General features: G+C 37.9%; 2 protein-coding genes across 2 annotated transcripts in view; one reads left to right on the top strand and one right to left on the bottom strand.

Annotated features, from left to right (window-relative positions):
* PLCZ1 (phospholipase C zeta 1) overlaps positions 1–11309 on the bottom strand; it is a 58992-nt gene extending 47683 nt beyond the window's left edge. The window contains exons 1-3 of the mRNA XM_050913330.1: positions 11296–11309; positions 10519–10642; positions 6560–6794 (exon numbers count right to left, since the gene is read on the bottom strand). Of these exons, the coding sequence (XP_050769287.1) occupies positions 6560–6794; positions 10519–10642; positions 11296–11309 (373 nt within the window). The remainder of the gene's footprint in view (positions 1–6559; positions 6795–10518; positions 10643–11295) is intronic.
* Positions 11310–11642: 333 nt separating this feature from the next.
* On the top strand, positions 11643–12536 carry CAPZA3 (capping actin protein of muscle Z-line subunit alpha 3). The gene has a single exon (XM_050898616.1). The coding sequence runs from the start codon at positions 11643–11645 to the stop codon at positions 12534–12536; it is 894 nt and encodes a 297-aa protein (XP_050754573.1).
* The last annotated feature ends 14280 nt before the right edge of the window (positions 12537–26816 follow it).

Raw genomic sequence — 26816 nt, 5'->3', positions numbered from 1 at the left:
GCCTGTTTCCTCACTGAAGGCACTGAGTACAACCTGCAGCAAAGAAAAGGTGGGAGGAGAGGTGTCTGGACTGAAGTGGAGACTAGGAAGTGGGGAGGAGAGGAGCCTGAACTGAAGTTGAGCCTGGGAAATGGGGAGAAAGTTGTTTTCCCTGTTTTTAAATGTGTGTGTTCTTTGTTTCGTTATAGCTGAATTAGTAACCAAATGCTTATGTTACTTGGTCACCAGAGATGTTGAAATGGGGACAAATATGTCTGCTGGGAATTTTAGGGGTGAACTCATGAGAAACACTTGCAGTCAGAGACAAGGGTGTTACTCTGCTATATTGGAAGAAGGAAGCTTTCAATAATTGTTAGAAGTATCAAATAATAATAGCCTCAAGGCAGAAACATTATCAGATGGAATTTCATACTATGAAATTTGGCTACTTAATGTCAGACTAAAACATTTATACTCTAAGTGAACAGTAAAGACAGAAATATTTCCTTGGCTAAAGTAAGAATAATTATTCCTTTTCTACTCTGAGTTTATATTCTAGGGAGTCTATTTTCCACCTGACCCACACTTGTAACTAATACTGGTGCATACTGGAATAAAGTATCTGTCTGAGCTGCAGTTTAGTTTTCTAAGGGCTTGTATCTCATAATTGATTGTCTTCTTCTGGTGAAACCTTTTCATAAAACTGGATATTTACATGCTCTTTCACACATCTGAATTCTTATTTCTCATAAATCCAGCTTCAGTCATTGTCTTGGTTGAGATTTTTAAGTCATCTTTCTTATTTCATGCGATTTCTTATGAGATCTGTAGGAATTTGACTGAGGTCTCTACTCTGTTAAATTTGGTTTACATTGGCCAATGGGATCAAAAGTTCTTGCCTGCAAATGCATGCTCTCCCTCTTGCTCTGTCTCTCACACACACATGCACACACAAAAAACAAGTTTAAAAGAATGTATATCCTAGGAATAAACTGAAGATGTTTTTTTGATTCACAAATACATTCTGGATTACTCAAATTCTTTATCTGACAGATGCACCAAGCTTATATTGTTATTTACAAAGTAAGCAATTTTTTCAAGACAGGATTGTATTTTTGACCTGTTTTTGTACTGTCCAGCGAACAAATACAGACAGGAGTAGAGTCTTTGAATGGCACTACACTGTAAATAATGCTCACTGTACCTCCAATCCTATCCATGCAAATACTGAATAATAAGCAATAATTTTTTTAAAAAAGAGATATATACGAAGCTTAAAAAAAATTAAGTGCATTGCGTTGGCATGTTTTCTTTAATCTCATTTAATGACTCAAGACTTCTATTCAAAATTAATAATAAAATGGAGAGATGATCGAATGTTTGTGCAGAACAAAAATGACATTTGGATGTTAGTAAGACACAACTGTGAGGTGTGAATCACATATTCACCACTTTTATGATCTATTCCATAAAATAGTTCCTTCAAAAATGCAGGCTTTAGCACACACACACACAAAATCTGTTAATGCAGTATTTTGCTGTTAGATATTTAAATTGTACAATAAAAATGGAAGAGTAATGTATTCCATACTGTTCCTGAACTAGCTACAGTACCCCCAGAGAGTTAATTCAGAGTTGTCTGGCTCAATAGCATTGAAAAGTCTTCTCTCTCTGCACACAAATGTTAGGGATGCACTAAATGTTATAGACGGACATATCAATGTTGTATATAAAATCTAGTCACTGTTTTCATCTTAATCTTGACATACTAGTGCTATCAAGTTTATCTGATAATGGTTGTTACTATTAGCAAACCAGTCAATCAAGTGTCAAAACCTGCCCTTTTCCCTTTCTGCAATACACAGGACAACGATGGCAGATGAGTCCAACAGATCATCCTGATGAAGAATATTCTATACCAAATTCAGAATGACAGTTACACAAAATGGTCTATCACAACGCCATATGAATCAACTATCATGTCAATCATAACTGGAACTTTCCAATAAATGTTTGAGTGGGAGTATTAGTTCACTCAAAGCAGCATGAACAATACAGCTATTATTTCATTCAGTAAGATTATTTCCAATTACAAGACAAACAATTTTATCACAGATGAAGAAACAAACAAGAATTTGGCTCAGCATCTGAAATTTAAACCAGACATTAAATTAAAACTATAGAAACTTCAGTTGATATTTGCAAATGTGTTTTCTAACTGACTAAAAATTCTTCATTGTTAAACCGCTTTATAGCTATGAACTTTCCCACCTAAATAGATAACTCAAACCAAAAGAAACCTTTTAAACTGGTAACTTATTATATAATTAATTAGTAAACATGTTAGTTCTCAGAAAGAGTAGAACATATTCAATAAAATATGTTCTGGTTTGAAAGGCAACCTCAGAGAGTAATGGCATAAGGAATCAAAAGTTTTGTAGTTATTAATGGAATGGAATGTTATATTAAATGAATGACTCTTAATGAAACACCAAATGTCTTCTGTTTCTTGTTGAAAGAGTGATCCAGTTTCTTCTTTCCACCACAGTGGGAACGATCAGCATAGATATTCCAGGGCTATTATCCCAAAAGGAAGATTTTCTCCTTCTTGGGTTTATTTTTCTTAACCAGTTATCAATTCCACTCATTATCAAAGACTGGGAACCAAAGGAAAATAACAAAGTTAAACATCTGAGATTCATGTTCCACTGAACAAAGTAACAGCTTGCAATAAAATGCAGTTAGCTCTGATTTTCTTTTCTTAGCTTAGTTGCAAATTTTGCCTCAAGTTATGTTCAGTGAAACTCAGCAGAAATATTACACCACAACTTGAAGCAGCCTTCAATAGCTGAAGAATACACATATTACATATTTAACTAACCTCCACTCATCTCAGAGTTCTCATGATTCAGAAAGAGTGATCAGGCACCTATGAAGATCTTACATAGTGCTTCTTCTGCAAGTAAGTCAAGGGGACATATAAGTCTTCGGGTTTGTGGGGGAGGGGGTGTGCATTATCACTAAATGACTCAAGTGAGAGAAGACAGTATAATGAGCAGACAAGCAAAATGGCAGATAAGAACCCTAAGAAAAATAAAGCAAAAAATGGTTTGTAATGACCAACAGTGAGTTGAAGAACAGAATATATAGAAGGACGAGGGAAAAAGATAAATAAATGACAGAGAAAAGAAGAGAGCAGAGAAAGGAGAGCACCATGAAAATAAAGAAATTAAAACACAGAAAGAAAAAAATAATATATAAAAAGTAAGACAAGGCTTTTAAATTAATAAATGTATGAGGGTTTTTTATAATGGCTTCAGAATATTATTTTGATGACTTCAAACATTCATCAAAATATAACTGGAGCTTTTCCTTAAAATATCAATGGCAACCACACACAAACCCTTCCATGGTAGCTAAACAAAGAAGAAATTATGAGCTCTGTAGGTATGCCCGATTCAATAGGAAGAACTCATTGGTTAGAAAAATATTTTGTCTGCAAAGTATTACTGAAATCTGGAAGAACCCAGCTTGAGCTCCAGATTCTAGGCTGAATTACCAGTGCTAGCTGCTTAGATATAGCTTCCTTCTACTGCAACAAGAACAATGATGTCATGGATTCACTGAGACAGAGTAAAAGTGAAATAGCATAAAAAGGAAACTATAAAACTGCTAGTCAAAGTGTGGGCAGGCTACAAGGGAGGAATATAGAAACACTGCTCAGGCATGACGAAATGGTGTTCCGAAAGCCAAAGCTCAACCAGAATTGAAACTGGCAAGGGACATCACTGGCAAAACGGAGCACTTTTACTGCTGCATTGGCTATGTTTTTAAAAAGGAGTAAGAGGACCTGCTGTTGAATAGGGCAGGTGGCTTAGTGACGGCAAACACAGATAATGCTAAAGTACTCAGTGCTGTCTTTTTCTTAGTCTTCATCAACAAAGTGTAGGCTTTGTGCCTACAGACAGGGTTCAAGGAGAAAAGAAACTACCAGCAGGTAGAGATTAAGATAAAGTAGAGATTACTAGAGAGAACTCAACACATAAAAGTCCATGGGACCAAATGTTATGCATCTGAGGGTGTTAACACTGTTGGTTGATATCACTGCAAAGCCATTCTCTATCATCTTTGAAAGGCCATAGAGATCAGGGAAGGCCCCCATGACTGGAGAAGAACAAATGTTGCACTCATTTTTGAAAAGGGCAAGGACCTTCTGCGCTCACAGCCCAGAAAGCCAACCGTATCCTGGGCTGCATCAAAAGAAGCGTGGTGAGCAGGTCGAGGGAGGTGATTCTGCCCCTCTACTCTGCTCTGGTGAGACCCCACCTGGAGTACTGCATCCAGCTCTGGAGTCCTCAGTATAAGAAAGACATCAACCTGTTGGAGTGGGTCCAGAGGAGGGCCACAAAAATGATCAGAGGGATGGAACATCTCTCCTATGAAGACAGGCTGAGAGAGTTGGGGTTGTTCAGTCTGCAGAAGAGAAGGCTGCAGGGACACCTTATTGCAGCCTTTCAATACTTAAAGGGGGCTTATAGGAAAGATGGCAACAGACTTAATAGGGCCTGTAGCAATAGGATGAGGGGTAATCATTTTAAACTAAAAGAGGGTAGACTTAGACTAGATATAATGACAAAATTTTTTACGATGAGGGTGGTGAAACACTGGAACAGGTTGCCCAGAGAGGTTGCAGATGTCCCATCCCTAGAAACATTCAAGGTCAGGTTGGATGGGGCTCTGAGCAACCTGACGTAGTTGAAGATGTCCTTGCTTATTGCAGGGGAGTTGGACTAGATGACCTTTAAAGGTCCCTTCCAACCCAAACTATTCTACGATTCTATGATTCAATTCAGGGAACTACAGGTTGACCAACCTCACTTTCATCCCTGGGAAAATCACGGTGCAAGAACTCTTGGAAGCCATTTCTGGGCACATGAAGGAGGCTGTGGATCTCTGTCCTTAGGGGTTTTCAAGTTTTGACGGAAAAAAAGCCCTGAGAAGCCTATTCCGAATTCAGTGTTAACCTTGCTTTGAGCAGAAGGCTGGAGTAGCTGCCCTCCTGAAGTCCCTTTCCATCTGAACAGTTCCATGATTCTGTGATAGTAGAAGTCTGTGTTTAGAGACCGACTCTTAGAAGCTGATCAGAGAACAAAATGGAAATGGCATTTCAGCTTGGGAGAGCATAAATAATTAATTATAGCTTTAACCCTAATAACATGGATACTGTTAGACACATGATGGGACAGATTAATAACCGGACTCCATGCTCACTGAAGATGTTGAGGATCCACCACATTTGCAAGACTGCTTCAATGCATCCCTGATATCGTTACCAATCATATCCAGCTGAGGGCAAACCAGAGTGTAAATGTCTAAGGTTTCAGTCTTTCTCAGTAAAGAAAAAGAGACATAACCTTCTCAGTAGATACATCCTCAGAAGTTGTTTTCCTCTGTGAAATCTCTGTTATTAGGTTACTTCTATATTTAAACTTTCTGCCATATGACACTCAAATATAGGCATACCAAGTGCAAAAAGTATGATTCATGGAGAGCATTCTATTAAAACAAATGTAGGTTTAAATAGTACAAAATGGAAGTACTATATCAAACTCCAGTAGCATGTATTCTTTCCATTTGTAAGACAAACTTTAAGCAAAAAGCTCTACTATATCAACAATGCTATAACAATTAACGTGACCCCCAAGTAGGATTAGAATGATCTTGGTTGTAAAATATGCTTTGAAATGCAATGGGTTTAATTAAACTTATTTTCATTTTATTGTGATTGTGAATCACAGTACCAAGTAGTTAAACCAAACTAAATTACATAACTTTAAATTCTGACATTTTCTAGTCTTCAAAAATGCTGTCCTCAGTCTTCAGTTTTTAATACTGAAAATTTTAAAAAAAATAAAATTCATCCATTATTACTGATTTAATTATGGTTGATTTCCTCTAATAGAAATATCCTGTGCTGAACAGATCAGTTGCGAACAAAACATAATATCTATTTTTTAATCTTTATAATCCAATATTTATATTCCTCTAATTAATTAAGCAAAATGATTTTTGAACACTTAGCTAAACAAAAAAATTCCATCTGGCTTCCTAATAATGGCCATTCACATGTTTCAGTGGGCATTAAAAAGATTTAGTGCACTTTATATTAGCTCATCTACTGTATGAAAATTGTATTTTGTTTGAAGCAATCTACATGTAGGTTTTGGACCAGCCTATTGCAACAAGGAGTAAGAATGATGGATCTGGTAAGTAACGTAATATGCTACCACTGAACAATATGCTGTGCAAATTTATCGTGCTTTATTAATGGTTTCTTGTATTATTACATTCACAATGTTTAAAGATCTGAATTTCAAAAAATCAATATTTTGTACAAGTGCTTACAAAAGATATTATAAACATACATAATTGTAATATAATTGCTTACATTAGTTTTCTTTAAAATGTTCAATTTGCATAGTCAGATGAGAATTCAAAATTATAAATAGTCACTGACAAGCACAATAAATAAAAGCTAGATACTTAACTACATAGATACAAATACTTAAACTATGCATACCTTCTTCAATGGGTTCATACTTCAAAATAATTTCTAAGGCAGTTGTTTCACAAGCTTCAGTTTCATATTGTTCTTTTCTGAGAAATTCAATGAGCTGGGTGTCAGCTAGAATTTTGCAGTTTGGAGAGTAAGCACGGAAAAGTTCATGAAATTCAGGTCTGTGTACAATAGTTCGATAAATTGCCCTGAAGTCTTCTATGTTAATTGTATGTGCCTTCCGTTTGTCAACTGTTTTCTGGAAAAAAAAAAAAAATCAAAACAGTCAATACAAAGATATGCAATGATACAAAGATACACACAAAACACTCTATTATAACTGATCATAAGAGCAAGAGCAATGGAGAAAACCTCAGGCAACAGTGACTGCAATGCATTATCAAATTATATTCTTCTACTTCTACATGCAACCTTTAGATTTAACTTTCTGTGTTAAAAATATTTTATACAAAACAAAATGTACTATATGACATAATTAGCATCTAAGTAATTACAATAAATTTCTATATAATGCATGTGCAATATTAAAACACATTATATAAAATCTCTAAAATGTTATGCAGTAAAATAAATCTGAAGCAGAAAAATTATCGAGTGGAAAATATATTGAATATAATACCTCTCCAACAGCAATTTAAACCGTATTGTAAATACTGTCAGTTAAATTTACATACAACATACAGCAAACAGTAATCTAAAAAATGAAGTAAGGATGATCAAATTATCATGAGATCCAAGTCTTTCATACATCAAATAAGAAACACTATTAAAGTTTGGAGACAAGATACTTTATAATAACCTGTGACATTGTGTTCTATTCTTAACAAGCCAGAATGTTTAACTCAGATTAATTATTCACACTTTCAGAATTCTTAAACTGTAAGCTTGTTTTCATAAAGCTTACAAAATGTTAGCACATTAATTAATTTCAGTGTTTCAGTATAAAAGCCACTAGAAAAATCAAAAGGGCAAAAGAATTTGAGTAGAATAATACTTTTTTACCATTTCTGCCATTTATATTTTTCTCAGGCTTAACAATTTTATTTATCCTTTAAAATTTTCTATGCAAAATATGTGATTGTGCATATGAAAAATAGATGTTTCTAACATTTTAACTAGTATTATTCTTAGAAGTTGCCAAATTAAGAGAAACTTTGGAAATTTACTGACAAAATTGCTTACAAAAATTATAAATAAATGGCAATTCATTTCCTCATTGATTATCGCCTTAAGCTGATCAAAGTTCGTAATTGTTGGCTCCTTAAACTGAGACTACCAAAGAGGCTAAATTTCAGCATGTAATAACATGGGACCTACTATGGTTAGTATAGCTTCCCTAAAAGTGTCCATAAACATGACATGGCTTACTTGAGCTCTGGCTGCTCTTTGATAAAGACTTTTGATTACTACTAAATTAGATTAATTTTGAAGAGATACCATAAAAACTAAAAGCTTAATGATACATTACCAGCTTCTTCCTATGCAGTACAGTTCCTACTAAGAGTTGTCTGAATAAGTACACGAATAAAAGTAACAATACATTAGATGACAACCAAAACATGTACAAAAGCAATTTTCATGAGGAGTTCTAGCCAAAAATTTTACAAATCTGTACTTAAGTATTTGCTTTGAGTTTGTGAAAGAGAATTGTAATGATCATTTTTAACAGAAATCACCAGCAAGAAAATAATTCAATACAAATGCTAATAATACTTATTTGGCACAATGTGAAGCTGGGCAAAAAAATGAATTTTCTATCTCAGTTGACTCTTGATGAAATACAGGCAATAATACTACACAGGAGAGCTTTTCAAATTAAAGTTATGAAAATTATGTCAATATAAAAAAAAGATTGTTATAAAATTTTTGTTGGTAGATTTTTATTGCTCTTACTTTTATTAACGCACATCAAATCTTTGCTATACAGAAAATGAAGTATCTTGACAAAGACTTAGTCCTGAGAGGAATTACATGAAAATGTATTATTCCTTAAAAATCTTAATGGTCATAATTCTGATATTGCTTAAAGGAGCATTACAGTAAAATAAATTCAAACAGAATAGACAAGAAAAAAGCAGATTATTCTTTAAAAACTATGTTTTCTATAAAATTGATTGTCATGTATAACCATTCAATTAACTGTTGATGTATAGTTACTGACAGTGATGCCAGTAAGATTTCCTTCCAGACTGCTTTGCATTTTTACATATTATTATATTGATGAACAATTTGAGCCCCAAAACTACTGAATACACTCAAATGTCTCTCAAATAGCAAAGAATACCTAACAGTACTGCTACAAATAACTAGATCAGACTGTTGAGTATATTATATAGTTAAATATAACTAGATCAGACTTGTTCTATGCAGGTCACTTCCTCAAATAATTACTCTCTTCTCTACCCACAATTGATCATCTCTCTCAAATTTCTGTCAGAAAGCAAAGTAAGTGGAAAATACAGGAAACAATGAGTAATAGTTTCAAGTTCTCATGAGATTTTCAAGGTTGGCAATTCTCTCAATGCAGTGCAAGTTCAAAAACCACAGTCAGCCTCTTTCGCAAGGGTTGAGTTCATGCTGCTGGTTTACCTTGGCTCAACAAGGCAGAGAACAATGAGAGAGGAACAAGATAGAGTGAGGAAATCTTAATGCCTTCCCTCTGCCTGCCTGCCTGCCTGTCTGTCAGCATGATGTGACCTAAAAGTTTCTGAATTGCCATAGTTAATTCTCCTCTGTCAAATCTGGACAGAATCAGCCAGCTGGTTACAAAATTCTCAAAGAAATCACATATATATCTAGCCACTTTGCTTCATTCCCTTAGGAAAACAGCTTTATCAAACAGCCATTTTTGGTAAAAAAATGCGCTAAAAGGAAAAATCATCCATCTTTTAATTCTTAGAGGGGACCTGAAGAACATGAAAACCCAATATGTCCAAAGGCACTCAATTTTACAGTATTTGCTCACTGGGACTGCATCCACTTGATGGTAGTTTGATTACCTACACTAAATTAACTTACTGGTAACTCCAATTTCTAGCTGTATCATGTAACCTTCGTAGAAACCTCTTAAACGTTGCCATACCTCAAGGCCACATCCTTTGCCAGGGGTTAGAGTGCAGTTCCCATCCATTCGGGCACACCTCTTAAATACTTCAGAGGGAGTGGAAAATAATTGAATGAACAAGTGTGCTGGATCTATGTTGACCTGAAGCCTGAGCAGATCAGACAACTCTGTATTGTCCTCCTGGCAAAAGGATTTTTAGGAAGTCACTCTAATGGCTCTGCCCAGCATCAGACAGGCATGTCTGGGCTCGTTAGCTTGATCACAGAAGCAGCTGGATGGGATGCAACCAGAATGTTTTAATTTTCTCAAGTGAGGCCATGTTACAAAAAAGTTGGGAATCAAGACCTACATATTTTCCATCACCCTACACTATTTTGGTGGGGTGAAGAGATGGTGTTACTTGGGTGTCAGTCTCTTCTCCCAAGTAACAAGCCATAGGACAAGAGGAAATGGCCTCAAGTTGCGCCAGGAGAGGTTTAGATTGGATATTAGGAAAAATGTCTTCACCAAAAGGGTTATTAAGCATTGGAACAGGCTGCCCAGGGAAGAGGTTGAGTCACCATCCCTGGAAGTATTTAAAAGACGTGTAGATGTGGCGCTTAGGGACATGGCTTATTGGTGGACTTGGCAGTGCTAGGTTAATGGTTGGGACCCGATGATCTTTTCCAACCTAAATGATTCTATGATTCTGTTCTGCGATTCTAATGCAACCACTCAGTTATCTATTTTACACAGAAATAAAAGACCAGGATGAGGCAAATTATTTGCTGATTTTGCACACCCTACTAGCATGAAATTCACTTCTCAAAACATTAATTTTAAAAAGTCAGCAAATATAAGACATTTATGTAACTGGACTTCTAAACGTATTTAATTGCTTAATCTACATATTCCTCACCTTGAAAACATGTTTTACATGTGCAAAATCAAAAGGTATTTGCAGTTTTTCAAGCAGCTTCATTGTGCTGTCTAAATCAATCTTCCCAGTCCTGAACTCATTCTGAATGATGGATAAAAACCATGTATAAGAGATCAGGTTAAGGAAACTTCTGGCCCATGTAATTGTCTTTTAATAGGGGGAGGAAGGGGAGAAGTTTAATTAAATCTAAAAAGCTTGTACTTTGCTTTTCTCATACTCTAGAACATCCTTGTCTTCTGATTTCTGAGAATGCAGCAGGCTCTGAGGCACGCAGGAAGACATTTTTGCTCCGTGCCCAGAGACTCTGAGGGCAAAGGTGACAAAAAGGGCCAGAGAAAGAGAAGGGGAGGGTGTGAAGGAAAAGAGGGGGTGGTCAGGGTGAAGAAAGGGGTGCAGTGAGAGGAGGAAAATGTGGGGAGGCCCAGGGGATTCAGCAGCTGTGGGGAACAGTGGGAAGAGGAGTGCCAACAACAAGCATCAACGAGGTGAGCACGCCCAGCATTGCGCCCACCCAACCAGCCTCAACCGGCCCTGGCTGGACCAGGCCAGACCAGACTGGACTGTCCGCCCCAGGCCCTCCCCTGCCACCCAGCTGGGGGGTCCCATGCGTGTGCAGGCCGGGCCCAGGCCTGGGTGGAAAGAGGCATGCAGGGGGAGGTCACACAATGGCAGTTGTTGCCAGGCAGGGAAAGGAGAGGAGGAGGAGGAGGAGGAGGTAGAGCAGCAAAAGGAGGAGGGAGAGCAGGAGGAGGATATCTGTTCTCCTCCATGGCGGCTCTGCATCGCCTGCTCCAGTCTCTTCACTGCGGTGGCGTTGGCAGCGTTCGGCAGGACGTCACCTCGGCTTGCTCCAGTTCCCGGCAGGGCCCTTTCCCTACCCTCGCACCCCCACGCCCTCTCGACACAGCCCCCAACCTTGGCCCCCCGCCAACGCTGCCCCGGTGCCACTGTGAGGTCACAAACTGCGGGCCCCAGCGCAGGCCCGCCACTGCTCCCCCTGACCCCTGCCGCCGCCTTGTGCCTTTTCCCTCCAGCATGATGCGGCCCATGTGCCCTCCCCTCGCCTGCAGTCTCCTGCCCTTTGGGTAGCCCTCACCCCCAGCATGTGCACGAGGCAGGCGCCGCACAAGCCAGAGAAGGTGTCTCTCATTTGCGGCCTGCTGCGCCAGTCTCCTCCTGGGGAGTTCGGCCAGGTTGTCCGAGATCTCTCTGCTCTGGTCCAAGACAACAAGCTGGTGAGGCAGGAGGCTGCCCGCGTGGGGGCCTGTCACAACAAGAACAATTTCACCCCCGTCCAAATAAACGGGCGCACCGTGCTACTGACCCACTACAACAACTTAGGGGGAAACCGCTTCTTTGACCCCCAGGACAAATTGTCTTTTGAGTTTGACCACCTGCGTGGGGTAACCAGCAAAGCCCAGCTGCACGGTGTGATGCTAGATGAGGGGGAACTGTGGCGAGAGGCCCTCCACAAGGGCTTGAAGGCCTACGTGAGCTGCCACTTTCCTGTAGGGAACTGCTGCGTGTTCAGAAAAAGCCTGGGGAAGAAGCAGCTGTTTGTGGCCTGCATTGAGGCTCATCAGTACCAGCCTTCAAATCACTGGAACAGCCTTTGGAAGTCAGACTGGACTTTTGCCCTAACTCCATTTACCACTCAGGTTACGGGGATCTTTCTCCTCCAGATACACTACTTCAAAGATGCCAACCTCCATGTAACTGTCAGCAAGTCTGTGAGTGAGACTCTAAATGTGATAGACCAAAGTCAGTTTGCTACAGATTTTGTGAAATTTGTGAAAGCTGAGGACACCAAGTTTCATATTGCCATTCTGGAAAACATTCAGGCTTTGTCAGAGGATATATGGGGGAAAAATCTGCGGAGGAAACTCCCTGTTACTCGCACTTTTATGAACTGGAATAAACTATTGAATGATCAGCATCTGAACACTAATGTCTCCAATACAGAAGTGCCTTCATGCTTACTGAAACACACTATTTGAGATGGTGGCCTAAATAAAAAAAAAAAAAGAAAACCACACTATTTGATTTTTTCATTGGTACTGAAACCCAGGAAATTCAGCCTTCTGGCTTTGCTTGTGCATACCTCTCTATGCACAAGAGACATCCCTAACAGAGTCACATGAACAAAGGAAAATCAGTACACAGGAGGAATATATTTCTTATAGCTAGTGCAGAAGATATTTCAGGACTGACCAGGGATGTATGCTGGGTATTGCAGCATTACAGAATACAGCAATGCTACTTCCTTTCTCCCAGTGTTTATTACAAATGCCAAAGGAATGTATGTGATTTTGTTTTACTTTCAAACTGTGATAGTGATGCTTTGCTAACATGTTTATTACAATAAATGAAATGCCTACCACACTTGCTGTTTTCTGTAAACATACATTTTAATTAGAGTTTTATTAGAAGCAAAGTTTAATTTAAATCAGTAATGTAAACACTAAACTTTCTAAAAATATTGACGTGAACATTTAAACATTATTCTTACAAATATTAGATGTTTTTAATGTAAGCATAAGATTTTGCTTTTGTTCATCACTGCTGGTGGCAATTACATTGTCACATGGGTTGAACATGCCCTTTTGTAAATGCTGATCAGTGGCTTTATAGCTTCACTGCTCAGACTGGCCATGATTGCTTTCATTGTCTTTGTTTTAAAATGTAGTAAAGAACTATGCATTGTTATGGTTTGGGGGATAACAAACATTGTGCAAAAATGCCATCTTCAGATTACTCTTCTGATGCAAAATGAAGATTTTGCATCTGTGCTCACACCTGATTTGGGAGGTTTCTTACTCTATACATCTGGATATGATAATTAATTACCCAGAGAAACCAATAACAAAAAGGTGTCTAGTATAAAAACCATCATTCTACATCATTCTATATTGTTGATGACAAAGTCATATGCTCAGTTTTTATTAATAAGCTTACTAATTTACAAAGCCTTATTGCAGAAGACGAGGTTGTAGTGTTGCCAATATTTGAATGAAACTGAAATAAATGAAATACTTCCTTTGATATATACAGAATTTCTTCAGATTTTCATTGACTAGAGCACATTTTTCATCCAGTTGTTCATCTTTATGGTCACCTAGCACAAAGATTCTGGGAGTGTTGTACTAATTTATGTGCAGAAAGGCGCTAATCACGGAGGGTTTCCTTCCCACAAGCAGAAAGCAGACTACTGCCCTTGTAACAATGTCCCTTGACAATGCCTTTCACAGATGCCCATTTGTTAGAGAATCTGCACCGTGCACTTGAAGAGGGAGAAGGATGGAGCATGGAGAGCATTTTCTGTGCTCCGTGGGTTCTTCACAGAACACTGCATTACCTATGGGTCATTCTCTTTTCACCCCACAGCTGCTACTGAGATCTGTCCAACACCAGTCCAGCCCTTTTAGTGCCTGTGTTGCTGCTGGAGACCATTCAGTGAGCAAGCAGCTGTCTTTACATGGTATTTATTTCAATATGTGATTATTTCTTTATTGAAAATGAGAGTAATTTTATTAAAAATGTTATATAACCCAGGGCTGCTATAACGAAGATGGCCTGTTGTGAGTGTAGTTCATGTCTGTAGTACAGAATAATAGATGAAATTTTGGACTTAAATTTAAGTGCTAACAGAAACAGGGACATAGCACTAGAAATTCAGGATTGTAAAAAAACCACTTTATTCAAACATGAATATTGAACGTGAACTAACAATAAGGAACAGTAGGGAACAATGGAAAAGACTAAGCAGTTAGATGACTTTCAGTTTCAACATTTATTCCACCAGATCAATCCCTTATGAGATGCAAATATATGGCATTTTGCAATATACTGTTCTGTTCTGTAGAACTAAATTCTCTCTTCTTTAAAATGCAGTTTCTATATGGCAAAACTGTAGCAAGGACTGCAATAATAAAAACATTTAATATTGTAGGATTAGGTAGTTTTCCTGTCTTCCCTGTCAGTCTACCTTTATGAACTTTCCATTTTCCTTCAATTTACTTTCTCTGTAAAACAGAGAATCTGCGATACCAGAATCTGCAACAAAAGCTGCTCAGAAGGATGGAGTTTGGGCAGAGTAAACATTCTGATCTGGCTGAAAACTCTTACTCATTTTTTGCAAGGCCTATGAAATTAATCTGGAAAAGGTAATTACAATACAGACTTTGTCAATTTTCCTTCTACACTCTCCGTGACAGGCTTGGAATTTTTTTCGTTTGAAAAGTTGAAACTTGGGGAGGAATAAACATTATGAGAAGAAAGTGAAGGTGTACAACTCCATTGAAAACTTTACTGAACTTTTACATGTACACTTTTGTGACTCTGAATATGTTTGAGATTTAGTTGCAACTTTTACTCTTTTGCCCGTACCAGAATTTTTTTGTTGTATAGGGAGTACATTCCAACTCACGTTATCTTTACTCATAAAAGCCCCCTCCTTTTCTGTCTACTGCTTTGAAAACCATTCACATTCTTATAGCTGCCTGTGAATCCATCTCTTTTATTGGCATCAGTACCCCATATTTTAAGAAAAGAAATGAAGAACAGGCATATATAACTAAAACAAAAATTAAAGTTGTCAGACTGTATCTTACAATAGATTTCTACTGCAGCCAGGAGTATAGCATACCTAGTATTGAAGCTATATCTGCCTATTTACAATCATAACTACCCACTGTTAAAGACTTGCTTTGTGCCTGCAAAAATACATTATCATCAAGTATCTTTCTGTAATATGCTTCCAGTACTGCTTTCTCATTCTTCTTTGGTTGTTACTGAGTGGTCATGGTTATTTATCTCAAGGAGACCACCTACTCTATCAGTTCAGAACATTTACATGATGAGATGTAATTTTCTTTCAAAATAAAATGTGAATTTTGTTGAAACTCTGCTCCTGCATTTACAAGCTTGCAGACTCGTTGGAATCATAAAGTAGGTACAAATGTACCTGAGCCAAATTGGCTCAAATTTTTGATTTCTGAAAATAATTTTGTATCTACCATTAATTGTTGCTGCAAAGAAAATTATCATTTTTATTACACCAGTAACATTAGAGCTTAGCTTGGACTTCATTGTCAGCTTCCAGCTGCATTAAAATTGGAAGAAAATCAACACTTAATATTAGTATCTGGACTGAATATTTAATGTTAGCATTATAAAGTTTGCTTCATGTTTTGCTGGTAGTGCAGCAGGTGGAAAACCTATCAAAATGAGGACACTTAGCAAAACAAATTTCATTGTTTCATTTTCAAATATAAGTGTTGAATTAAAAGCAACTTTCTTTGTAGTTTCAGAATAGATAGAGAAATCTTTAACAGGCACTAAAGACTCAAGTTATCTGTTGGCAGAAAGCAAGGTCTATCAATATTCCTAGTCACTGCAAGAAATTCATGTTTTCCCCCATGCATTCTCCAAAAACAGGACTAATTCTTTCTTTGCTTCATTCATGGAATGAAAAAGACAATATTGTAAAAAAACCCACCCATACTTGTATGTTTTCCAGGCTGTAGTCTGTATTAAAATCTCCACTGTATTCCTTACTCCCTATTCCTTACCAAGTTGTGGAGAAGAAAGGTAAACATGATTTTGAAACAGAGTAAACAAAAGTGAAGGAAATACAATGAATGTTCTGTCAAGTGTATGTCTCTCATTGATTTCAAATAATCAATGCATTGATGCTCCGGTTATAGTAAAACTAAATTCAAGGATTATTTTCCCTTCTACAGTAAGAATGGTTTAATATGTTCAACAAATCTGAAAAAGTAGATTTATTACGTGCCAAGTGCAAGATATTTTCTAAGTCTGTATGTCAGTACGCCATTCTTACACAAATAGTGGACTTTATAATTGTTTTTAATGAAAGCTTTGGAGTTATTAAAAATGTGGAGTGGTTTCAAAAAGTCACTATTTGAAAAATTAACTATTATGAACTATTCAAAGCATAGTATTCTGGGATTGTCCAAAGTTAGCAGATGTCTTGGTTATAGTAAGACTTAGGAATTGCCACCGTAAAAATCTGAGGGAATGAGAGACCTAATAATAATAATTAAAACTGATGACCCCTGTTATATTAAGTCATTGATGTAGCAAATTATCTTTGAATGGAACAGGAACTACTACGCATCCATAAATTCACACCCAGAAAAAATCCTGAGATTGTGGGATCCTAATAATAGGATCTGGTTGGTTTTGGTGGAGTTTTTTATGTTATTGTTCATATAACACATTTGGAAGAAAAGGGACTGTGGGTCTCAGCTTTTTTCTGGATGTAGGTATAGGCCTTTGAGTCCTGAATCTTTATACATAATTAAAGGTTTGTATTTCCTATTTGCTTACTAAAGAACATATCAACTCTTATATATGCTGCTTCTTAAATAGCATTCGTAACTACTGTGTTGGTAACAAGAGCAGCTGAGAGGCTTTCTAAATATTCTTCCAGAACCAGAAGGCTAAAAATTTAAAGTCTGAATGGCAATAATCTTAGCCATATTTTCAAAGTATGCTGCTAGTGATAAAACATTAGAGTTTTAAAATACAGATTGCAGAACAGACCTTTATAAGGGCTCTACCTATGTATCTCACCAGAATTGCATGACAGACAGATGTCTCCGCTTAGGGGAATGGAAGCCCAGTGTCTAGTACGACATTAGAGCAGAACTAGTAACCTGGAACAGGAGGGATAAAGGAAAGGGCTTAAGTGCCGGGATGTTGAAGAAAAATGTGAATAAGGCAAATTCACAATTGGAGAAAGGAAGAAAAAAGAGACCAGTATTATAATTCTACTATTCTGGAACTTGAGAAGACTATCCAGAAGAGTAGGACTGAAATCTCAGCTCCCTCACTGTCTTTTCTTCCTTAACTTTTGGGCAAGTGACATGGATCTAGATCCCTAGAGATTTCAAATCAGTACTCTGGTACATGCAATCTTCAGTCTTTCTGTGCCCAGGAAAGCTAACTGTTCTTCCTGATCTCCTAGGTATCCTATGAGAATACATTAAAATTATGAATAAATAATACAATAGTTGGCTCTTAATAACTAAGATAGGGAATAATTTAATTATATGTGATATGTGTGCAAAGTAACCATGATCCCAAATGAAACTCTCTCATAGTCAATACAAGTTTGTTTCACAAAACAAAGAAGATTAAGAAGCACGAAATTTTCTGTCCTGATCGCAACTTAGAATTATAAACCTACATCCTCAAGCACACTGCTGTGTTCTCATGGATGACATCTTTCTTTACCAGCAAAGCTTCACGATCTACCTACAGAGATCACAGATCAGTGCACCAGCCCTTGCAAGCCTACAGCTACTTAGGTATGCTCATCTCAAGCTTCAGTGGCAGGGAGCTCATGTTTCAGGTAGGAACAGCCCTCAGGGGCAGACTGGTGGGGATCAAAAGTCTTTGTTTATTCACTTATTCATTGTTTATTCTTAAACACAAGAAGTTCAGAGGTCCGGGGAAGAAAAGAAGACATTGATTCCAGCGCTGCTCCTGTAATTTAACTGTTATCTGACTTCCGAGACATAGTTTGTCCATCGAGGAGTTAGACTTTAACCCAAATGTATGGTGCAGGCCATACTAAGTCCTATACACACAAAGAAGATGAAAATATGAGTTTGTGTTCATAGTCATGCATGTTCATGACTGGAGACTGTCACAGTGGCCCATTCTGACATTAGCCCTCCAGTCATTCTGCCTGGGCACATGGTGAACTGCTCATGTCCTATGGCTCATTTTTTGCCCACATCCCACATTTCTTTCCCTTGGAAGGGAATGTGTAGTTTAGGGTTCTGTGCTGACAGGAGGTTGGGACAGGACTGGGGAATGTATCCAGATCTGGGAATTCACTGGCTGAATGAGTCTGAGTTCCTCAAAGGGTTAAGAAAAATACATATTCACCCTGCAAGCCACTTCTCTTTGAGTGGAAAATTGACAGCTAAGCCTCCTAGAGAGTGGTTTCAGTGGAAAAAACTAGGCTTCAATAAATGTTTTTGGTTTCAGATAGAAATACTTTCTGTCTGGAATGAGATAATGAAAAGGAAGGTGAAGATGTATGACTTCTTAGAAGGGTGTTTTGTTTTTTTTACCTTGTAGAGTTTGGGTTTTTTTTACCTTGCACAGAAGATACCATTAAGAGAATGCTCTCTAAGAAGCTCACCACTCAGAAGTCAGACTCACAGTGAGAAATGGAAACTCTTGTATATGCCTTTAACAGCTGTGTTGTCCTGTACGTATCATGAAGTAATTAGCACTCCATTGATCTTGAAGCAAGTGCCATAGATAACTTACCTTTAAAACCATGTATATTCCAAGTCATAAAGTTTCCCTATGTTATCTTTCTTGCTTTATAGCATTCAACAGATGAGAAAAAGCTTTTCTTGTTTCTAATGCATATAAGTTCATTAGTAAATATCTCCTACAAATCCTTGTGATTATTTCTGAGAAAAACATTTTTGCCAATTCGTTGAAGATATTATTAATTTTACTGAAGAACTTTATTTCACACAAGACTTCCCATTTGCAACTTACTTTTAATTATATCCTCATTAAAGACAGATATGAGAAGCACAGCTTATTTCAAGTATTTATTATTCATTCTCGTATTGTTAATGAATTAATGCCTGAAGTGCATCTGCAGTAAAAAGTCACCTTCTTGTTCATCCGTTTTGGATGTCCATAAAATAAATGTGATTGCTTCAGATACTGTATTACATAGATTCAGTACCATTGCTTTCCATATCCATCTACATGCAAATTTATTCTGTTGTTCTTTCTTAAATAATTAACATTATCTGCTAATATATTCTTGCTCAGACCTGTTCCTCCAGTAATTATAATCGAGTGCGCAGTATGTATTCACTGAGCATCTATAGTTCCATTCTTTCTCTTCCCATCAAAAGGTCATTTTGAAGACACATTGACAACATGCTTTCTATGATTGGTAAGCCTTGCAAAAAACAAGCTGTTATTTCAGCCTCTGGGCTGTAGTTCCATATGCCTAAATCCATTACAAAACATGGATTTAGCTGAAGCCAATGAAAAGCATAATTAACATTTTGGTATTCTGTGTGCGAGAATTTATTTTCCATTATCAAAGTTACATAGGCTGCCAAATATGTGAGACAGATTATGGGACAAACTGTGCTTAAAATGCAGGTTTTTTCAAAACAACTTGTTATGTCCTGTGAAGTATTCATGGGTGTCGTGGTTTAACCCCAGCCAGCAACTAAGCACCACACAGCTCCTCACTCACTCCCCGCACCCAGTGGGATGGGGGAGAGAATTAAAAAAAAACCCAACCTCGTGGGTTGAGATAAAGACAGTTTAATAGGACAGAAAGGAAGGAAAATAATGATAATAATAATAATAAACTGACAATAATAATACTAAAAGAATTAGAACATACAAAACAAGTGATGCACAATGCAATTGCTCATCACTCGCCAACCGATGCCCAGTTAGTTCCTGAGCAGCGATCCACACCCCTCCCCGCCAACTCACCCCAGTTTATATACTGGGCATGACATCATATGGTATGGAATATCCCTTTGGCCAGTACGGGTCAGCTGTCCTGGCTGTGTCCCCTCCCAACTTCTTGTGCCCCTCCAGCCTTCTTGCTGGCTGGACATGAGAAGCTGAAAAATCCTTGACTTTGTACAAACACTACTTAGCAACAACTAAAAACACCAGCGTGTTATCAACATTATTTTCCTACTAAATCCAAAACACAGCACTGTACCAGCTACTAGGAAGAAAACTAACTCTATCCCAGCTGAAACCAGGACAACGGGGAGAAAGAGAAGATTAAAATGCATAGGCTTTGTTTTGCCTTCAGCTGTTTTCTGGCTTCTCTGTTCAAGTCCCAGTTCAACAAAGTACTTAATTGTTTGATTAATTATAATCATTTGACTATTTCCACTGGGAGGAATAGTATGATATAGGTACTACAATGCTACAGCCAGTTAAATAGGATCATACAAAGCTAAAGGACCTGATACAGAAGGTACAGATACCAGCAGAAAGATTCCCTTCTTTTGACTGTGAACTTTAGGCTGGCGTGGAGAAAGTTCCTACAGACCAATTTCCAGCCTTTTGCTCCAATCTATCTTATAAATTAATTTACATTATCCTGCTCCATTTTGTTGTCTCAGTCTATGAAACATGTTGATTATGAAACAATTATTTTCTTTAAATTAATACCACTAGATCCAGAAATGGACTTAAAAGTCTGGAAGCTTCAGTAAATTAAATGATAAGCATTTATTTATTCTCTAGTCAAATACGCAACAGTCAAGTGAAGCACCTACACAGCACATGGGTATTTAGGCTCTGGGCTACAGAAAGCTTACTCCCTGCAACAGCATTCAATGTCTTCTTAATTTGAGGAGGTTCAACTCTGTGTCTCATTCTTCCAGTGGAGTGCCCTTACAGCTACATTATGGACTGGCACTCAGAGGAAACACACTCCACTAACCTGTAGAAAAGGTGTTAATGTGTACCACAGAATGCACAATTTGTGGGCATAAAAAGAGCAAGATTAACATAATTCTTGACTTATCTGGAAGGCAGCTGGAGAACTGCATTCTGATCCCTTCTTCTGTACTTTAATCCTATGAAGGTATAAAACAAATTCTTTAAAGTTTCCGTACTGCTTTTGTGGATTCAGTAGAGTATAATTCTTTTTAATGATGAGGTAATTGGCCAGTGCATATGTATGACCATTGGGAAAGTAAATACATGAAAGATTGTGAGCTGCTAAGATTCTGCAAGAGTGGAGGTTACTTACGTGTCTTCAGATAACAGGAGGGAGCGAAGAAATTAGGTGCAGAATGAAGGAGAAAAAAACCTTGGATTTTTACCTGTCATTAGCATCTTTATTTCAGACTTTGAGGTTATTCCCAGTACTTTTTTTAAAAACAAGATCAATTTTAAGAATTTCCTAAAGATATTTATAACTATTGAAAGAATGTCTTTGAATTCTGCGAACACGTAGGACCATACCAGAAGAGGTCAAAGCATTTGCAAGTTTACCCCTGTAACTGAGTAGGTAATTCCAATGTCTATCTTCTTTTGATATTGGCACAATATTTTTATAAGCAAAAATTTCGAGTGGAAGTTCAAAAAGAACTAAATATATTTATCATAAAATTCTGCATTCAAAAGTCACTTTGATGCTTCTGTTCCTGTTTCATTAAACCCCTCATATGCAGCATAATCCTGATAATTTTAACTCCCTAGAAGAATATCCTGTATTTCATTTTCTTCTAGAAGACCAAATTATTAACTATGTCGTACTGTAAAAATGTCATCTAAAGACATCATGATGTGCTAAGTAGAAAGGAAATTGCCAGGGGCTGTAAGCTTTGGGTCAAAGGACAGTTGTTTGTAGCTCATTAGTATGATGAAGTGAAATCTGAAATTATATTAAATGTTTGTTTAAGACGTAATTAGTGAGGAATTCATGCATTTTCAAGTATTCCATACAGATCTGTAGTCTCATATCAACAGTGGCAGAAATGCTTTCTTGGGCATGTTATTTGCCTCCTCCAGAGGCAGGAAAACAATCCAAAAGCCAAAATCTATTGCTTAGGATTTGTTTGCTTTTATCCTTTTTGCCACTTCTCTCTTTTCTCAGCTGTGCAACCCTGACTGCCAAATTATGATTTCACAGGAGAGCTCAACTCAGCCTGTCCTGTTTCCTTTCTGCCTTTAGATACCTGAAGAAAATTCAAATAAAAGCTGAATTAGCCTCATGACTTCCGACAATGTAGGCCAAAAGTCAGCTTCCAGGTTGGTGTGACATGAGTACTAAGTATCTCCAAGGCTGTTTCTCAGGTGCACAGGCTAAATGCTGGACTGCCTGTTTGCTGAGACTGGTCAAAAGGAGAATAAAGATTTCACACGTGAGACTTCAGCTGGACTCATTGTTTTTGATGTCAGGGAAGCTGGCATGAAATAGGAGTTTCCACTTTTCCCTTGAGAAGTTGGTCTTAACGCCTTTCTCCCCCCAAGTACACACTGTGTGACCTGTGCTGCACTCTCCATTTAGTGGTTCACCCACTATCCAGAGCTCTGGGCAACCACTACTTCCTCTCTTTAAAGCAAACTCTGGACACAGAGCTTAAGACCAAACAGTAGAAGCTCTCCTTCAGTGTGTTAGGGGGAAAGGATGAAGATCCTTTTTTCCACCGGCACATAGAAAGGAAAGAGGGCTTGGCAAGCAGCCCAGTGAATGCAAGCACCCACACAAAAAAAAGAAAAGGAAGAAGACAGAAAAAAATCTAAGTATGGGAGGAAAAAAAGAGTGCTTGTTCTTAAAGTACAGTAGTGCCTGACCCGTTTCTGAAAAAAGGCAGAGAATACAATAGGTGTGGGACTGATACACTTCTATCAGACTGTCAAAATAAGGACTGAAATACTGAAAGAGAAAAACCTTAAGGGACAAGAACATTTCAGAATGTTCAGAGTAAATATGGTGTCCTCTAGATGGTATTGTGCTTAAATAAGAACAAAGTACAAAAATAATTCAATGAAACCTATTACGTTCATGTTTTACATAAAAAGAAGGAATGATATTTCCCATCCAGCATGTAGCCATTATTTAGAGTGAACAACTGAAGATAGTTACAGTATTAAAACAAGAAACCTATATGACCAATGGCTTGCTAGTTCTAATGTCAAAGGAGATGTTAACTAAATATTGTGCACTAAAACACAACCATGTTGCATTAGATATTAGAAAAACACATCCTTTACTCCATTAAAAAATACCATTTTACACTTACATCAATTTTGGATATTTTCATCATTTTCATCACAGTTTAGCTACTCCATTTTATATTAGGTGAAGATCTGGTCTCAGAATTTTACTACTAGTGTGGCAAGTACTGATTGCTGTCTGGATTTTGGATAGCAGCTTCTACCAAGTAAGAATCTCCTGTCCATTTGGTATTAAATCCGTCTAAAATCTTTGCACAATAGACCTTGGTACTGGGATATCAAAACACCAACCAGCCTAGTTCTTGAAACAGATTCATTACTGCTCTGTCAGAAGAGCTAAGACCCAGGCTAACAAGATTACACTCAATATGGAGCTACTGCAGCTAGACTGATTTTAGAATTCATGTTGTATCTCTGACAGAATCCCCAGCTGTGCTGCATAGGATAAGTATATCGGCATTGACGTTGCTATCTCAGAGGTCACTGCAAATGCATTGTGGGCATGAAATGCCCTGTATAGGACAGGACAGACCTGCCGTTAGAAAACGTATTTTAGGGGAGGAAAAAAAGGCTTTATATATAAAAAACATAAAGTATGTGTGTATATGTGTATGTATATACATATATATACACACTTTGAGATTAAATAGAGCCAATAAAATTAGGAGAGCTAAAAATCATAAAAGAGCTAAGCTTTAATTCACATGCAGGATGCAAGCTGTAGCCACTTATTCCATGTTTAATGTTGTATCATTGAAGATTCATCCTATACAGATTTCAAATAATCCTCACAAGAAACAAGGTTGCAGTGAAAGGCATAGTTGAGGAATTATTGAAAAATAAATGTATCTAAGCAAGATGAAGCTGAGTACTCTGGGTACGTCTATAGAACTCTACACATTTCAGCACAATCAAACTTTTCCTTTGAAAGAAAACTTAATGATCCGATAATAAGTGGTTGACAGCTAAACTTTTTCCCTGGTTGCCAAATAGATTTACAAATACGCAGTTAGAAATACTGATTTAGCTACTGTATCTAATATTATTACAGAACTTTGAAGCTTTATAAGCAGCATTTGTTGGTGTCTGCATGGTTTTTAAAAAAACAGCAAATACTATGTTTTTCAGAATAACAGCCTTTGAAAATACTGTCTGATCACTTAAAACATTGGACTTAAAACGTTTTTGATCACAGATTACTGTAAATACCTCTAAACTCAGTTACTATATATAAACTTACTATGCCTCATGATAAGAATCTATCCCACATTAAAATATTCCCATATTTAATCTAATTTGTTTATAACAAGACATCACTTATACAAATAAGGATAGCTTTAGAAATAATATTTGATTTAACTTTTAATTGTTATTTATATTAAAAGAATATTTAAATGCCTCAATTGTGTCAAATCATGTGAAATATTACTAAGAGTGAGTATCTGTTCCAAAAAGCTTCCAGACTGAGTAAAGGCTTGTGTATGTATGATTTTTGTAGCTATGACAATGCCCATTTAGAAATCTAGACAGAAGGAGTATAAATATTTATTAAAGACATGTTTCTCCTGCTTATAATAGTATTGCATATTCTCATAAATTCCCAAGAAGAAACTGTACTTGTACAAGCAACATGCATCTTGTACCCTGCATCCATCCTATGGGAAGCCGCATCTTAAGGAATTGATGTAATGATACAGAAATACTTGCAATTACATACATGGACCTCTCAAAATAAAAATTAATGAGTAAAATACAATTTGGCTTCTTGAGCTAGGACAATCAGCATGAGAAAAATCAGTTTCCACCCATGAGGGGAATAAAACTGTAACAAGTCATAATTCAGTCTTAGGTGAGAGAAGCAGTAAGGCCCCGGAGACAGAATGAAGTCTGCCCAGAGAGACGAGGTGGAGTTAATAGTAGAGCACTGGCATCCAACAGAGAAGAGCTGCAAACTGAGCTACCATCCTCATTCCAAGTGGGATCAGTTTAATCAAATGCACAGTGAGATCAATGAGTATACAGTTCCTGCCCGTGCTCACATCATTGGTCCTGAGAAAGGTTAGGGATAGGTGTGGGGTACTTCCGCAGGTACTGTTCAGACAGAGCATTGCTGCCTTTCCTCATCCCTGTGCACATGCTCCTGCGAATCAGGCTGCAGGGGAATGAATGCCTGCGGTTATGGCAGGCTGCTCCCCAAGATGATATGCATTTTGCCATAAGGCACATTCCACAGCGTGTGAACTGGATGTGTGCTGTCACATGACAGAGGAGGAAACATCTGACTCTCAGGACAGATGGTGGCCAAAAGTAGCCTGCTGTTGTTAGAGCAATTTAACTGGCCTCCCTGAGGGGTACTTGTGAAAGAGCACAGCCTGAAAAAAACAATAGGGCCACAGCTCCTCTAGGCCCCTGTTCCAGTGTTGGACCAACCTCATGATAAAAACATTTTTTCTTATATCAAGTCAGAATTTCTCATGTTCCAACTCGTGCCCATTTTCTCTTGTCCTTCCACAGTGTGCCTCTAGGACTCTGCACTTGTCTTCACTACATCCTCCCATTAGGTAGTTGTAGACAGCAATTATATCTCCACTTTGCCTTCTCTCTTTAGGGCTGAACAGCTGTCTCTGCCTCTCCTCATACATCCTCTCCCTCTAACCAACCTGATGCCCCTTTGCTGGACTTATTTCAGTATGTCAGTGTCTTTCTTGTATTGGGAAGCCCTCAACTGGACACAATACTAAAGGTACAGTCTTACAAGTGCTGAACAGAGGGGAGGTCTTCAGACAGCCCATCATTACTGCGCAGATTGCTTCCAGGTTTATGAAGAATCTCCCTTGAAATTGCATCTACATGCCACTGAAAGCAGACAGATAATCTCTCCTTTGTTTTTACTAGTCCTCTGTGTGCTGGTTTTGGCTAGGATAGAGTTAGTCTTCTTCACAGTAGCTAGTATGGGACTACGTTTTGGATTTGTGCTGAAAACAGCGTTGATAATACAGGGATGGTTTTGTTATTGCTGAGCAGTGCTTACACAGCATCAAGGCCTTTTCTGCTTCTCACACCACCCCACAAGCGAGGAGGCTGGGGGTGATCAAGAAGTTGGGAGGGGACACAGCTGGGACAGCTGACCCCGACTGACCAAAGGGATATTCCATACCATACGATGTCATGCTCAGCATATAAAGCTGGGGGAAGAAGAAGGAAGGGGGAGACGTTTGGAGTGATGGTGTTTGTCTTCCCAAGTAACCGTTATGCATGATGGAGCCCTGCTTTCCTGGGGATGGCTGAACACCTGCCTGCCGATGGGAAGTGGCGAATGAATTCCTTATTTTGCTTTGCTTGCACATGTGGCTTTTGCTTTACCTATTAAACTGTCTTTATCACAACCCACGAGTTTTCTCACTTTTACCCTTCTGATCCTCTCTCCCATCCCACGGCGGGGGGAGTGAGCAAGCGTCTGCATGGTGCTTAGTTGCCAGTTGGGGTTAAACCACGACACTATGATAGCAAGTCACACAGCCTAGAGAAGCAGGAAT

This window comes from Gymnogyps californianus, chromosome 1, assembly GCF_018139145.2.
Source record: "Gymnogyps californianus isolate 813 chromosome 1, ASM1813914v2, whole genome shotgun sequence".
Taxonomy (NCBI): Eukaryota; Metazoa; Chordata; class Aves; order Accipitriformes; family Cathartidae; genus Gymnogyps; species Gymnogyps californianus.
Note: the sequence above shows the minus strand (reverse complement) of the source record. Positions and strands in the feature narration are given on the sequence as shown.